The sequence below is a fragment of the Cebus imitator genome, unplaced genomic scaffold, assembly GCF_001604975.1.
Source record: "Cebus imitator isolate Cc_AM_T3 unplaced genomic scaffold, Cebus_imitator-1.0 Scaffold105, whole genome shotgun sequence".
Classification (NCBI taxonomy): domain Eukaryota; kingdom Metazoa; phylum Chordata; class Mammalia; order Primates; family Cebidae; genus Cebus; species Cebus imitator.
The window spans coordinates 5,877,907-5,895,176 of NW_016107420.1; the positions used below are offsets into that span (position 1 = coordinate 5,877,907).

The window sequence follows — 17,270 nt, forward strand, 5'->3', positions numbered from 1 at the left end:
CACTTATGAGTGAGAACATGAGGTGTTTGGTTTTCTGTTCTTGTGTCAGTTTGCTGAGAATGATGGTTTCCAGCTTCATCCATGTCCCTGCAAAGGACATGAACTCATCCTATTTTATGGCTGCATATTGTTCCATGGTTTATATGTGCAACATTTTCTTTATCCAGTCTATCATTGATGGGCATTTGGGTTGGTTCCAAGTCTTTGCAATTGTAAACAGTGCCACAATGAACATACATTTGCATATATCTTTATAGTAGAACGATTTATAATCCTTTGGGTATATATCCAATAATGGGATTGCTGGGTCAAATGGTATTTCTATTTCTAGATGCTTGAGGAATCGCCACACTGTCTTCCACAATGTTTGAACTAATTTACACTCCCACCAACAGTGTAAAAGTGTTCCTATTTCTCCACATCCTCTCCAGCTTCTGTTGTCTCCTGATTTTTTAATGATCGCCATTCTCACTGGCGTGAGATGGTATCTCAATGTGGTTTTGATTTGCATTTCTCTAATGACCAGTGATGATGAGCTTTTTTTCATATGTTTGTTGGCAGCATAAATGTCTTCTTTTGAAAAGTGTCTGTTCTACAGCTGAAACTGGACACAGTATATACAGGAAAAAAAGAAAGAAAGAAAAGTAAAAAAGAAAACAAGAAAAAAAAAGAAAAATGTCTGTTCATATCCTTTGCCCACTTTTTGATGGAGTTGTTTTTTCTTGTAAATTTGTATAAGTTCTTTGTAGATGCTGGATATTAGCCCTTTTTCAGATGGGTAGGTTGCAAAAATTTGTTGCTTCTTTTGGTTGCTGGTTCACTCTAATGAGTTTCTTGGTTTTGTTTTTTGTTTTTCTCTTTTTTCTTTTTCTTTTCTTTTCTTTCTTTTCTTTTTTTGTATTTAATGATAGTTTCTTTTGCTATGCAGAAGCTCTTAAGATTAATTAGATCCCATTTGTCTATTTTGGCTTTTGTTGCCATTGCTTTTGGTGTTTTTTTAAATCATTAAGTCCTTGCCTATGCCTATGTCCTGAATGGTATTGCCTAGGTGTTCTTCTAGGGTTTTGTTGTTGTTGTTGTTTTGAGTTGGAGTTTCACTCTGTAGCCGAGGCTGGAGTGCAGTGGCACCATCTTGGCTCACTGCAACCTCCACCTCCCAGGTCCCATTTAAGCAATTCTCCTGCCTCAGCCTCCTGAGTAGCTGGGATTACAGGCATGTCCCACCATGCCCAGCTAATTTTTGTATTTTTAGCAGAGACGGGGTTTCACCATGTTGGCCAGGCTGGTCTCGAACTCCTGTCCTTGTGATTTGCCTGCCTTGGCCTCCCAAAGTGCTGGGATTACAGGTGTGAGCCACTGCACCCAGCTCTTCTAGGATTTTTATGGTGTTAGGCCTTATATTTAAATCTTTAATCCATCGGAGTTAATTTTTGTATAAGATGTAAGGAAAGGGTTCAGTTTCAGGTTTCTGCAGATGGCTTGCCAGTTTTCCCAACACCATTTATTCAATAGGAAATCCTTTCCCTATTCCTTGTTTTTGTCAGGTTTTTCAAAGATCAGATGATTGTAGATGTGTGGCATTACTTCCGAGATCTCTATTCTGTTCCCTTGGTCTATATCTCTGTTTTGGTACCAGTACCATGCTGTTCTGATTACTGTAGCCTTGTAGTATAGTTTGAAGTCGGGTAGTGTGATGCCTCCAGCTTTGTTCTTTTTGCTTAGGGTTGCCTTGGCTATGCAGGCTCTTTTTTGGTTCTATATGAAGTTTAAGGTGGTTTTTTCCAGTTCTGTGAAAAAGGTCAATGGTAGCCTGAAGGGGATAGCATTGAATCTATAAATTACTTTGGGCAGTATGGCCATTTTCACGATATTGATTCTTCCTAACCATGAGCATGGAATGTTTTTCCATCTGTTTATGCCCTCTCTTATTTCCTTGAGCAGTGGTTTGTAGTTCTTCCTGAAGAGGTTCTTCGTATCCCTTGTTAGTTGTATTCCTAGGTATTTTTTTATTTTTGTTGTTTTAGAGATGGGGTTTCATCATGTTAGCCAGGGTGGTCTTGAACTCCTGATGTTGTGATTTGCCCACCTCAGCCTCCCAAAGTGCTGGAATTACAGGCATGAGACACTGTGCCCAGCCCCATATTTTATTCCCTTTGTAGCAATTGTGAATAGAAGTTCACTCATGATTTGGCTCTTTGTCTGTTTTTGGTGTATAGGAATGCTTGTAATTTTTGCACATTGATTTTGTATCCTGAGACTTTGCTGAATTTGCTTATCAGCTTAAGGAGATTTTGGGCTGAGACCATGGGGTCTTCTAAATATACAATCATGTCATCTGCAGAGACAATTTGACTTTGTCTTTTCCTAATTGAATATCTTTTATTTTTTTTTTTCTTGCCTGATTACTCTAGCCAGAACTTCCAATACTATGTTGAATAGGAGTGGCGAGACAGGGCACCTTTGTCATGTGCCAGTTTTCAAAGGGAATGCTTCCGGTTTTTTGCCCATTCAGTATGATCTTGCCTGTGGGTTTGTCATAAATAGATTTTATTGTTTTGAGGTACATTTCATCGATACCCAGTTTATTGAGAGTTTTTAGCATAAGGGCTTGTTGGATTTTGTCCAAGGCTTTCTCTGCATCCATTGAGATACTCATGTGGTTTTTGTCTTTGGTTCTGTTTATGTGATGAAATATGTTTATAGATTTGCATATGTTAAACCAGCTTTGCGTCAACATAAGGGATATTTTCAAGCAATCTACAAACAATATGGTTAATAAGCAATAAAAATTATCGTTCATTAGTGACCTGATTAAAATGATGACATTAATGAGATTTAGTGGCTAGGAGCGGTGGCTCACGCCTGTAATCTGGCACCTCAGGAGGCCAAGGCAGGCAGATCACCTGAGATCAGGAGTCTGAGACCAAACTGGCCACATGGTGAAACCCCATCTCTATTAAAAGTACAAAATTAGCTGGGAATAGTGGCACACACTTGTAGTCCCAGCTACTTAAGAGGCAGAGGCAGGAGAATGGCTTGAACCCAGGAGGTGGAGGCTGCAGTGAGCGAAGATCACGTCATTGCACTCCAGCCTGGGCAACAAGAGAAAAACTCCGTCTCAAAAAAAAAAAAAAAAAAAAAAAGAGAGAGAGTTTTAAATGATTTTTAAATTATCAGTCTAAAGAGAAATACTTATCATAATTGGTGTTGAGAAGAATGTAGAGAAGTAGATGTTGTTCATCGAAGTGTAAACTGTGCACCCTTCCTAGATGGCCTTTAATGGAGACATGTTTTTACTTAGAATTCCAACTTCTAGGAGTTCTTGACAGTAACTCCAAGTTTATACACAAAAATTTATCTGTAAGGATACTATGAATTGTTGTTTTCTCACTCTGTCACCCAGGCTGGAGTGCAGTGGGACGATCTCGACTCACTGCAATCTCTGCCTCCTGGGTTCAAGCAATTCTCCTGCCTCAGCCTCCCGAGTAGCTTGGATTACAAGCACCTGCCACCACGCCTGGCTAGTTTTTTGTATTTTTAGTAGAGATGGGGTTTTATCATGTTGGCCAGGCTGGTCTCGAACTCCTGACATTAAGTGATCCACCCGCCTCTGCCTCCCAAAGTGCTGGGATTACAGGCTTGAGCTACCACACCCAACCTATTAATTGTTGCTTGTAACAGCCGAAACCTAGCCAAAATCAAAGTTCAATGTCAGCAATTAGCTAAGTAAACTCTGGTATATTCACATAATGCTATGTAACTAGCAAAAGTCAAGAAATAGAAATATTAATGACATGACTGGCAGGGCATGGTGGCTCACGCCTATAATCCAAGCACTTTAGGAGGCTGAGGGAGGTGGATCACTTGAGAAGCAGGAGTTTGAGGTCAGCCTGGCCAACATGGTGAAACCCTATATCTACAATTAAAAAACTGTAGAGATTTTAAAAAAATAAAGTAATGAGAAATATTAATGACATCAGAAAATGTTCAACTCCACTAAGTGAAAAAAGCAGGTTACAACACTATATATAGCCTGATGCCAATTTTGGTTTTTCTTTTTTTTAATAACATGTACTTTATTTTCTTATTTGTGTTTTTCTAAATTTCCCAATGTACATTTATTACTTTTATAATAAAAATATGATAAAACCACTAATACAAACCACAAAACACTTGATTATTATATTTTCATTTATAATATACAATTTTCCAATCAAATTTACACTTGTATACTCAGTTGAGTAGAAATAATCTGGTTAAATACAGGTTTCAGAGGTATGTTTTCAACACAAAAAGGATACTGAGAAAAATTTATAGATCATTTCAAGAAATCATTTAAAGCTAATAAGCATGGTTGCGAAATTTCTCACTGCTGGAACTACACACCCCATTTAAGAAAAGACTTGAAGATTTATTATTCTAACCCATTGCTTGTTTTGCACCCTCTTTACAGTATCTCTAAATAAATTTATTTTCTGAATATTCAAATTTGACTATTTCCCCAATTTGAAGCATCAAATGACCCTCCACACAGTAAATATTATAAAACTGCAGATTATTACTTATCATGAGAAATAACTTGAAAACCTATTTACAAATTAACAGCCCATCCATCCAAAGAAGATTATATGTATTTCAATATTACAATTTATAAGACGTCCAATCTGCTCAAAAAGAAAATACAAATTAATTTAGTGTGTTGAAACCACTTGTTTTTGCCAATATAATAAAATATTTGTAAATCATGTAGTGCTCAATAAAAGTGGATGTAAGTTTATAACTGAAACTTCATTCACAAAAAAAGGTCTTTTACTAGCAAAATCTGAATATTACAGCTTTTCAACTACGTTGTAAATAAAAATAATTAAAAATCAATTCAAAAAACTCAGAATAAGTGCTTTATTTTTTAAATCTCACAAAAACTGAAACTATCATTTACATCAGTTGTAATAGCTATAAAAATTAGAAATCAATTTGCTATAACTCTCAAAAACATTTATAAAAACAAAATTAAACAAAAAATAAACAAAAAGGAAAAACTAAGTATTCATTTTAAATAAAAGATAATCTGACTGCTTATGACATACCCACTTGCAGAAATAATAAATAGCAGATGCATTCAAGACAGTGCAAGATTTAATTAATTTAGGACAATATTCCAACCAATCTCAACGCAGGTTTTAAATTACTTGTGCACGTTTACATAGAATCATAAAAATAAACCTCTAATATGTAATCAGCTTATGCCAACTGAGAAAACTACACACCAACACAACAACTGTGGAAATCATGAGATATGACTGGGGGGGGGAAGGAAAACCTAGCATCAAAAGTGCATATACTCACTGTAACTACAATCTTGCTATATATTTCTATGTTTGTTTAAAAAAAAAGTTTTCTTTAAACTATGTGTCTCAAAGGAAAAGTAAATGTATCATTTCATATTCTTTTTTGAATTTAAAAATATATATACGTAATCTTCCTTTGTTTTTGGTAAGTTCAAAATGAATTGACAGTGGGGTAACTGGATTCTTTAAGAAAGCTCTATAGAAGAGAAGAATACAACATACTATATCTTCTTTAAGAAGTATGAGCTGAAATTTTAGGCATTCCTTGTATTGTTTTTAAAATATATTTAAGGAATGCTGTTTTTGTAAAACAATGGCTTTGAAAAAGAAATCTGAGATCAAATACATTACTGGAGGATCTCTATAAAAGGTCACCAAGACTATCCTTGTTTGTGAAATCAGGGAAAACATTTTTAGAATTTATATTGTTAGAAAAAGTGCTACCACTTTTCTTCCTTTTTCTTCTTTCTGATTATCACAGTTAAACATCACAAGATTTTCCCCAAATAAATATTGATGTAAATGTTGACTTCAAGGACAAACAACTTTCATAAGAGTCTATTTCTCAGGCATTTCACCATTTGTTGAGACCACAGGCAGCACTGTATTACTGTGAATTGTCACTGAACTCTGGTGAAGTATTCCTTCCTGGAGAGTTTATTGGAACCTGAAGCTGACTGGCAGATGTAGATTTAGCCGAATTTGGTGGCTTTGTAGAGGAATTAGGTGAAAGTCAGTGACGATTACTCTCCTCACCAGAAGTAGATGAATGCCTTTTTCTCCCAAATTCCTCACTAATAGGGGGCTGCAAATGATAAAAGACAACAGAGTTGACAATTTTACTCTTTTTCCTCCCTTCAAAACCTAAGGCTAGACTTTTCCAAAAAAAAAAAAAAAAGTAAGTTAAATGGACACTTCAGTAGATTTTATTGGTATAACAAAAACTTAACAGCAACTTAAAGTACTAAACTTAAATTTCCTTCCTAACGAAATCAGCCTACCGGCATTTGCTCATTCTTTTACTCAACTTTTTTTTTTTAATGAAGTCTCACTTTGTAGCCCAAGCTGGAGTGCAGTGATGCAATCTTGGCTCACTGCAACCTTCGCCTCTGGGGCTCAAGCGATTCTCCTGCTTCAGCCTCTCAAGTAGCTGGGACTAGGGGCAGGCCACCACACCCAGTTAATTTTTTAAATATTTTTAGTAGAGATAGAGTTTCATCATGTTGCCCTGAGTGGTCTTGAACTCCTGAGCTCAGGCGATCCACCCGCCTCAGCCTCCCAAAGTGCTGGGATTACAGGCGTGAGTCATTGCGATCAGCCTCAACATATGTGTATTAAGCTTCTCTCATGTTGCAGGGCCTGAGCTACATAGGTCATAAGCATAAGGCTGGGTTCCTTGCCTCCAAGAAAATGTTTCAGCGAGGCTATTTGCCTTCTTTATTCAATTTTGTCAACTGTGAAGGATTTCTAACTCCAGTCTCTTTCTCAACCCTAAACTCCTATTCCAGGCTTGCCTAAGTGAAAATGTTTAAATAACAGATAAATGAAAGCAATAGGGGAATAAAAGAGATGCCAAGTCAAATTATTGTTAGCAAGTTTGAAGGTTTATCTAGAATTCCTATGATACGGAGACTGGAGATTATTATTGATGACACCAAATTTAAACATCATCAAACATTTAAGTACCCAAGAAAAGGCATCCTGCAGTCAAAAAAAAAAAAGTCAGCTCTTTAGGCCTTTCCAGTTACCAAGATTTAGAAGCCCAGAACTGGACACCAATGAACTAGTATTTTTATTTGGAGCTAAATTAAGATAGTAACCTCCTCTTCCAACCTTCCATTGTACTTAAAGGAGGAGGCCTGAATTCTTAGCTTATGTTCATATGGGGAAAGAGTCTCAAATATAGAGCAGGGATGTCTTTGTGACAGAATTGGCTAGGCCACATTAGAAAAATAGCTCTTAATTCCAGAGATAGGCACTTCTATTAACTCTATCCCTGGGTCATTAAGTCCATTTGCAACACAAAGCAGAGAGAAACCTAGCCTTCCTTTTACCTCTCTGTTTTCTAAGTTAAAATTTTCTTCTGGGCCGGGCGCGGTGGCTCACGCCTGTAATCCCGGCACTTTGGGAGGCCGAGGCGGGTGGATCACAAGGTCAAGAAATCGAGACCATCCTGGTCAACATGGTGAAAACCCGTCTCTACTAAAAATACAAAAATTAGCTGGGCATGGTGGCGCGTGCCTGTATTCCCAGCTACTCAGGAGGCTGAGGCAGGAGAATTGCCTGAACCCAGGAGGCGGAGGTTGCGGTGAGCCGAGATCGCGCCATTGCACTCTAGCCTGGGTAACAAGAGCGAAACTCCGTCTCAAAAAAAAAAAAAAAAAAAAAATTTTCTTCTCCCTTTTTTTTTTTTTTGAGACAGTCTCATTCTGTTGCCTAGGCTAGAGTGCAGTGGCACAATCTCAGCTCACCGCAACCTCTGCCTCCCAGGTTCAAGCAATTCTTGTGCTGCAGCCTCCCCAGTACCTGGGATTACAGACATGCACCATCAGACCCAGCTAATTTTTGTATTTTTAGTAGAGACAGGGTTTTGCCATGTTGACCAGGCTGGTCTTGACCAGGAGCGCCCCAGGTGATCCACCCACCTCGGCCTCCCAAAGTGCTGGAATTACAGGTGTGAGCCATGACCACATCCAGCCTTTTCCCCTTATTTTTTAAATTTCTCTTCTTCCTCTTTTTTCCTCTTACATTCATGACTTTTAATGCTTTTCTTTTCTCTTGAAATCAAATTGATAAAGCCTATATATATAGGTTCAACCTTCAACCAAAGGTAATGAGAAGAACCCATGAGAGTGGACAACGTCATAAGATGGCAGCAAAAGGACCTTGTCCAGTTGATTCAACTAAAAGATACCATTCTCATGCTTGCACACATGCACACAATATTCTCTCCTTAATTTTATTATGCAGGAACCCTAAATCTGTATCAGCACATGTTATAGAAATTATATGGATAAAAGATCATTAAAAAGTAAAAAGTTTTCACATTGCTAGTGACAAATTAGCATATCAGATAAAAATTAATAAATCTAAAAAAGTTTAATTATAGCAGCATACAAAAATTAAATTAACAATTGCACTGTGGTTATATAAGATGTTAACAGTTGGGAAATTTAGTGAACAGAGTCTATGGGAATTCTCTGAACTATTTGTATACCTATTTCAAAGTTTAATTTCAAAATTAAAAAGTTAAAAAATAAAAATCACAAAATTAAAGTTTAAAAAGTCACAGATAAGAGATTGAAATATATGGATAATAAAAAGAATAGAGGAAATGACTTAAAACTTACATCAACACGGAAGTCTTCTAACCTCTTAAAACTACAGAGGTATTCCTGAAGTTTTGGGTCAATGGACTGTGTCTTAGACTGAGAATATTTCAAATAAGCCCAAAACTTTTCTAGTCCATACAGCTGACCTAATAGCAAAGAAAAATCTATATTATAAATTATGTAAAAAATATTATTCACATTAAATATAATCCTATCAGCAATAAATCATTTATCTTCCAATACATACTTACTCTGTATCTTGAGAACAAGACATGTAATGAATTAACAATAATGGCAGCTAACATTTATTGAGCATTTGCTATGTAACAAGTATTAAGTGCTTTATTATGCACCAAACTAATTTGAACTATAAACAACCCAAAAGATGGGTGTTCTTGTATATGTTACAGATGAGAAAACAGGCTAGCAAGTTACCCATAGTCACATAGCTTCTAAATAGTGGAAAGGGGATTTGGACCTCTAGAGCCTGCACTCTTAACCACTGTGCTATTTCTGCCTTTCTGAGCTTACCCGCTGATGTTGCACAGAATTTTCATGTAATGGAACATCAGTGAGTAGCTATGTTTGTGAAAGGGATAATGACAAAATACACCTCCATACCAGAAAGACTTGAAAGACTTGAGAGTAGTTACTTTCCAACACCTCACAGGTAGGGCCTTCTTACTACATGGTACCCCATCAAGAAACATAATAATGGCATGAAGGTCTTAAATGGTTTGCCCTGAAGGAACAAACTATGAACTCCCTCCCTATTTACTGACAAACTCAGGCTTACAATTTCCAAATAGGGTAAGTTTTTTGTTGTCATTATTACCAGATTCGTAGTCTTTTTTGGTTTCTTCTTGGAAATCCTTAAAAATCTCTCGTCTGAATTTTTTTTCCAGTCCATAGCTGTAAAACCTGAACAGACATTCTAACCCATACCTATAAAGATAAAAGGTTTATAATAAAATACAATCTCTGTGTAGTTAGTAACATCAATATAAGCAAACAAATAATCCTAAATGAAAAATAAAATTTTAATATTCAGAATTTTTTGCCTTTTTGAGACAGAGTTTTCTTTGAGATGGAGTCTCGTTCTTGTTGTCCAGGCTGGAGTGCAATGGCACAACCTCGGCTCACTGCAATCTCCGCCTCCCTGGTTCAAGCTGTTCTCCTGCCTCAGCCTCCCAAGTAACTAGGATTATAGGTGCCCACCACCACATCTGGCTAATTTTTTGTATTTTTAGTAGAGACAGGATTTCACCATGTTGGTCAGGCTAATTTTTGTATTTTTAGTAGAGATGGGATTTCACCATGTTGGCTAGCACACTCAAAATAGCAGAGTAGAGCTGTGGGGAGGTGGTTAATGGATAGAAAGGCAACAAAACGTACCCTGCTCTGAGAGCAGACTTGTCTTTATTAAACAGGCAAATGTTTGTGGGTAGAAAATAAAACAAGATCAAAGAATTGAGGAACTGGTTGCTAAGGAAGGTCACAGAAAACTCATAAATGAGGGGAATAGAACAACCTTCAAACTCACACATCTGAATATTTTAAGATCGTGGGCCAAGCAGGTAAGTATGCTTCTGGCCCAATGTCTAGAGCTGTTAGAGTAACTCTGATGCAATGATTGAATGAGGAGGCATCATAGCAGCTCTTCTTTATTTATATAAAAACATCAGAGAAAACATTTTCTGCCAAAGATACTTATACTAGCAGCAGTATGAAGAATGCATTGAGCTTTCTTCATGCCAGGCACCATGCTTAACACTGTAAATACCTTATTATTAGTTTTCAGAACAGTGAGAGATAATTACTATATTCTTCATTTTGCAGATGAGGAAACCTGTACTAACAGAAAATAAGTGGCTTCCTCAAGGTTATACCAATTAAATTAATGATAGAAGAGGGACACAATTCTGTTTTGATATCTGACAGCAAAATAGAAATTCAGAACATTTTATTAATAAATAGGTTATGGAAGTCTGTTAAAAAACAAAGACTAAAGAATCTCTCAGACCCCAAAGCAGCGCTCTAGAACAGAAACAGTCCTGTCCCGGAAATCAGGTGACCAGGGTTTCTGGACCTGCTCCATTGCTAACTAGCTCTAAGGCTTTTGAAGAGTTGGACTAGATTACCCTAAAATCTATTCATATTCTAAATAGAAAAATTAAAAAAAACTATGCTTTCTAAAAATCCCATAGACTGACTAAAAAGCCAGGCTGGTTTTGAACTCTTGACCTCAGGTGATCCGCCCACCTCAGGCTGCCAAAGTGCTGGGATTATATGCGTGAGCCACTGCCCCCAGCCAGTATGCAGATTTTTAACTGAACTGGTAATTAGTAATCCATAGCTGGCTTTGCTATTTTTGATGACTCAGCCATAGCACATCATGAAGGTATACTGAGATGCACACAGTATCTCTCCCTGGTATTTCTGAAGAACTGGCCAAAAGATTTAGTGACAAATTGGGAATGTGTTAGATTTTTCCCAAACCAAAATTTATAATGGTGTGTCTATACACAGTATTAAATAAATATTCTTGAAGTAAGCTTTACTTCAGGAAGATAAAGACCATACTGCTGTGCCCTAGATCCTAGATGTGGTCGTCCCTTTCAACTACAATAGTACAAACATAATTAAATGGTTAAGAGAGCCTCCCTGCTTTCATTATAAAGTACAATAGTAGATATATTGCTAATAGGGCTATGATCAGTACATAAAGGAGAAAACAAATTTCCTTGTTTCTGTCTGTAACTACCTAGAGAACCTAGCAGTTCTGTTCAGTGGATCGATAAACTATATAGGCTCAACCTTCAAACACAGGTGATGAGCAGAACCCATGACAGTGAAACAAGGCTATAAGATGGCAGTAAAAGGACGCTGTCTAGCTGATTCAACGAAAAGATACCACAATTAAAATACTCCTCAGTTAGAATACTAAGTCATTCTAGGTACCACAGCAGAAAGGTTACCACCTCTTCATTCTGGTAACATAATATTAACTGGCTGTTGGTCACAGAAAGCAGGGTATTGAGTGTGTGTCTCTTTTGTAACTGGCTTATTTATAAGAAAAAGAGCGATGATCTGGCAAACCACCAAGAAAAATGCAGGACTGCCAACTATACACTGAAACACTAACCTGAGCCGTTGGCTCCCATAGCCTTAAGTGATGCTACTGGTTGAGACTGCATGACTGAAGTCTAAGGATATTAAAGACTAAAAGAACCACCATTCAGAATGAAAAACTTGCTTTGATGCTCCTCTTATGGGATCATAGTATGCCGACATCAGTTGTTCTCAATCTTAGCTACATATTATAATCATCTGGGGAGCTTTTAAAAAATACTGATGCCCAAGCTCTGCTCCAAACCAATGGCATCAGGATCTTTTTTTAAAATTTATTTAAAAATTTTTTGTGGGTATACAGTAGACACATATACTTATGGGGCAAATGACATGTTTTGATACAGGCATGCAAGGTGAGATAAACACATCCTGGGAAATGGAGTATCTATCCCCTCAAGCATTTATCCTTTGAGTTACAAACAATCCAATTACATTCTTTTGCTTTTTTTTTTTTTTGAGACAGAGTTTCGCTCTTGTTGCCCAGGCTGGAGTGCAATGGTGTGATCTTGGCTCACCACAACCTTCACCTCCTGGGTTCAAGCAATTCTTCTGCCTCAGCCTCCCGAGCAGCTGGGACCACAGGCATGCACCATGCCCAGCCAATTTTGTATTTTTAATAGAGACAGGGTTTCTGCACGTTGGTCAGGCTGGTCTTGAACTCCTGACCTCAGCCTCCCAAAGTGCTGGGATTACAGTCGTGAGCACAGCGCTCAGCCTCCAATTACACTCTTTAAGCCATTTTATTTATTATTTTATTTTATTTTATTTTATTTTATTTTTTGGAGACGGAGTTTTGCTCTTGTTGCCCAGGCTGGAGTGCACACTCTTGGCTCACTGCAGCCTCCTCCTCCCAGGTTCAAGCAATTCTCCTACCTCAGCCTCCCAAGTAGCTGGGATTATAGGTGCCCTCCATCATGCCTGGCTAATTTTTGTATTTTTGGTAGAGACAGGGTTTTTACCATGTTGGCCTGGCTGATCTTGAACTCCTGATGTCAGGTGATCCACCCACCTCAGCCTCCCAAAGTGCTGGGATTACAGGCATGAGCCACCACGCCTGGCCTCTTTAAGCCATTTATACACAGTTAAGCCACTATTGTCTATAGTCACCCTATTGTGCTATCAAATAATAGGTCTTATTCTTTCCAACTGTTCTTTTTTTTTTTTTGAGGCAGAGTCACGCTCTGTCGCCAGGATGGAGTGCAATGGTGCGATCTCGGCTCACTGCAAACTCTGCCACCCGGGTTGAAGCGATTCTCCTGCCTCAGCCTCCTGAGTAGGTGGGACTACAGGTGCGCACCACCACGCTCAGCTAATTTTTATATTTTTTAGTAAAGACAGGGTTTCACCATGTTGGCAGGATAGTCTCGATCTCTTAACCTAGTGATCTGCCCTCCTCAGCCTCCAAAGTGCTGTAATTACAGGCTTGAGCCATTGTGCCCGGCCACAACTATTTTTTTTGGACCCAAAATCAGAATCTTTGAGGTGAAGCCTAGGTAGCTTTCTTTATTTCTGGAGAAAGATGTTTTTGGTTTTGTCAAGTAAATTGGTATTTTAGAGGAATATAGAAATTCTTAGTTTTATAAAGGATAATAATACAACATTTATATTGAATAGGCAATATTTGGATTTTTACTATTATTTCTTAGCAAACTATTCCAAAGACCAAAAGTATGACATTAATAACATAACCCAAATATGCAGCATAACTGCTGGAGTGAAGGACCGAGGCAAATGACCAGCTCTCTCAGTTATCATTTACTCATTTACTACTCACTGCAAGACAGCTCAGAGGAGTGGAGGACCTAGAGGCTTAGGCTAGAACTAGAAAGAACTATATTTGAATCTTAGGCTTGTAATTATATCACTGAAACTGGAGTCAATTGGATCCTAGTTTTCAAAAATAAATAATTTGTAAAGCTTCTAGACCAGAGCTAGCACACTGAAGAGATGTAAGAAATGTTAGCTCTCTCCCTCCTTCCTGAAATCACATTATTACTACCTTCAACCAATGGATATAATTACTATCTATCTTCCTAATAACAATAATAATCTGGCTGGCCACAGTGGCTCACGCCTATAATCCTGGCACTTTGGGAGGCCAAGGCAGGTTGATCACTTGAAGTCAGGAGTTCAAGACAAGCTTGGCCAATATCATGAAACCCCATCTCTACTAAAAATACAAAAATTAGCTAGGTGTGGTGGTGGGTGCCTGCAGTCCAGCCTATATGAAAGAGTGAAACTCTGTCTCAAAAAAAAGAAAGAAAGAATCATCTATCAAGCACTTACTACACATAAGTTACTGTGTTAAGCTCTTTACACGCTTTATGTAATCTTCATAATAACCCCATGAAAGAGTATCCTAATTTAACCTTTTTATTTGAGATAAAGTCTTGCTTTGTCGCCCAGGCTGATGTGCAGTGGTGCAATCTTGGCTCACTGCAACCTCTTCCTCCCAGGCTCAAGCAATTGTCATGTTTCAGCCGCCCAAGCAGCTATAAATTCAGGCCACCACACCCAGCTAATTTTTGTATTTTTAGAAGAGATGGGGTTTTGCCACCTTGGCCAGGCTGGTCTCAAACTTCTGGCCTCAAGTGATCTGCCTGCCTCAGCCTCCCAAAGTGCAGGGATTACAAGTGTGAACCAGCATGAGCCTGCTGGGATTATAATCTGCCAAGGTCACAGTAAATTAATAGCTGAGACTCAAACATAGGTCCGATTTCAAAAGCTTCAGGTGCTTAACCACTACTTCCTAAGAAGTAGCTAATACAGTCTAGTGGTAAATACTGCAGAAACAGAACCAAAGGTAGGAAATTGTGTTACAAAAGTATTAGAAACATACACAGAGTTATGTGTATAGGAACACAGAAGAGAAACTCCCAACCTAGATTTGGGTGAGAATGGGATCAGAGAAGTTATTAGAAAGTTTTAAGGAACATAAAGAAATTGTACAAATAGAAAAATATGCTGAGATCAATTAGAACAATGGCTTTCAAACTTTTCTGACTAGGTCCAATACTAAAAAAAATATTTTACCTTATAACTAAATCAATATGTACATATCTCTATATAAAAACGTATGTTTATAAAAACATGTTTTACAAAACAATTCTTAAATTCATGTATATGTGGGTATGAATTAAATTTGTATGTATGAATTACTATGCTCAGTGCAATCTGGTATTTTCTACTCTATTTTCTAAAGCACTTAGAACCACTAAATTGATTTTACGATCGACGAATAGGTGGCAAACCACAGTTTGAATAAGGAACAGTGAGATTAGAAATGACAAATTTTGCCTTTTATGCCAACTCTGGTAAACTGGCAGTAGCTATTAAAGTCACAAGGAAGAGTATAAATCTGAAAAGTGAGGTAAGAAAGAACATAAAATATAACTGGGATTGATTAGAGATGTCAGTAATAGACAGAAGAGAAAGAAATAGAGGTACATATACCATGTGTCTGCTGTTCCTGATCTAGATAACACACAAAAATTAAACATGCTTTGTTTTTAGATAAGTCAACACAAATAAAATTTTAATTAGAAAAATGTATTTGTATTACCTTGTATTCTTCTCAAAGATCATATCTGATAAACAATATATATTTGAGATTTACAAGAGGAATCCATTTTCAGAACTTAAAGAAGGGTAAATTTAGGTAACTATGATTGGATGAAAAATCATCTTTTTCCCTTCTCTCCGTCTCTTGTGCCTTTCTCCTTTTCACCATAAACAAATCGCCTTTATGAGTCCATGCCATGTTCCTTTTCACCCTCTTGGCCTGCCCTCACTCAGCCTACACTTACTCTCAAGACTTGCCCTGAACATTTCTGAAGGAAGCAAGGTCGAAGCTGGGACATAAAGAACAGGATTTAGAAAAGCACAGGGAGGAATAAGAGAAGTAGAAGCAAAGGTAAGAACATGCACAGATGTCCAGAGGCTAGAGAGTTTGGTTCACTCAAAGAACATGTAGTTCAGTGCCACTGTTGCCCAGAGTGCTAGAGGACAAATGGGGAAAAAATTAGACAAGGTGAGTCAAGGGACATATTGTGAGAGGCGTTGCTTTTTCTTTTCTCAAAGAATCTTAAGAACTGGGTTGGCTCTAAGCATATATCAATTGGGGTATGTATATGTCCATCCAAGGAAAGTCTGTAATGGTGGGAACATGGGAGAGAAAAGTCTTGTAATTTCCTTCAGCCCTTGTGCCAGCCTCTAAGATGGTTCCTAATGATCCCATCTCTTGGTATTAACAACCTTGTGTAGTATCCTCCTATACTGTTCCAGGACTGGTCTGCAATGACAATACAATATGGCAGAAATAATGGTATGCCACTTCCAAACGCAGGCTGTATAAAACACTGAGGCTTCCATTCTGGAAGCTCTACTCACTCAGGGTGAAACCATATTATAAAATGCCCTAGGGAAGGTCAATGTGGCAAGGAACTAAAGCCTCCTGCCAACAGCCACGTGAATGAGCTTGAAGAAGATCCTCCAGCCCAGGCCATGTCTTCAGATACTGCAGCCCCTTTCGACACCTTGACTGGAAGCTCATGAGAAACCATCAGCCAGAATCACCCAACCACACAATTGCTGGGCACTCAACTCTTAGCAACTATGAACTAACAAATGTTCACTGTTTTAATCTATGGAGTTTTGGGGTAATTTGCAATGCAGAAATAGAAAACTAATACAGCCCTCCCTCCAGTTACATTGCACTACTTTCACAGTTCAAAATCAGGCTACTTCAGTACTCGTTTTTAAAATATTTTCATTTTTTTAATTATTATTGTTGGGTTCACAAGTAGAATTTTCTAAAAACTTCCTCTGTTGGATCTACCTGGGTAAAGAAAAAAAAAAAAAAGAAAAAAATAAAACTCCCACAAAGTGTAAAAATATTAGAAAATATCTGACCTGTAATTTTCTTTTGCATCTTCCCAAGCAAGTTGTCTAAATTCCTCATACATTTTTTTATTGAAGTGATCTCTGAGGAAAAAGGACCAGAAACGAAAGAGGGTATTCATTTCTTGGGACTGACCAATTCCCAAGCGTTTTCTCTCTGAAAAAGTTAAATATTATTTTATTAAACATACTTTCTAAATCAAGACAGCAGATATTATACATAAAATGAAGAAAGTTCAACCATATTAATCCTCAAAATGTATTTCAGTTTCTTCCAAATAGAGCAGGGAATCCCCAACCCCCAGGCCACAGACTGCTACCCTATTGTAAACTGTACATGTTAGGGATGTAACACTCCTTATGAGAATCTAATGCCTGATGATCTGAGGTGGAACAGTTTCATCCAAAACCATCACCCACTTCCTCATAGAAAAATTTCTTCCTGGGCCGGGCACGGTGGCTCAAGCCTGTAATCCCAGCACTTTGGGAGGCCGAGGCGGGTGGATCACGAGGTCAAGAGATCGAGACCATCCTGGTCAACATGGTGAAACCCCGTCTC

General features: G+C 37.9%; 1 protein-coding gene across 3 annotated transcripts in view; it reads right to left on the minus strand.

Moving 5' to 3' along the window:
* Positions 1 to 17,270, minus strand: part of LARP1B (La ribonucleoprotein 1B) — a 182,403-nt gene that overhangs the window by 9,316 nt on the left and 155,817 nt on the right. For 2 of the 3 annotated variants that reach the window (XM_037741735.1, XM_017537657.2), the window contains exons 16-18: positions 16,724 to 16,868; positions 9,516 to 9,625; positions 8,699 to 8,826 (exon numbers count right to left, since the gene is read on the minus strand). In XM_037741735.1, the coding sequence (XP_037597663.1) occupies positions 8,699 to 8,826; positions 9,516 to 9,625; positions 16,724 to 16,868 (383 nt within the window). Of the gene's footprint in view, positions 1 to 4,177; positions 6,154 to 8,698; positions 8,827 to 9,515; positions 9,626 to 16,723; positions 16,869 to 17,270 lie in introns of those variants that run through there. The other variant, XM_017537656.2, reaches the window with a different exon arrangement.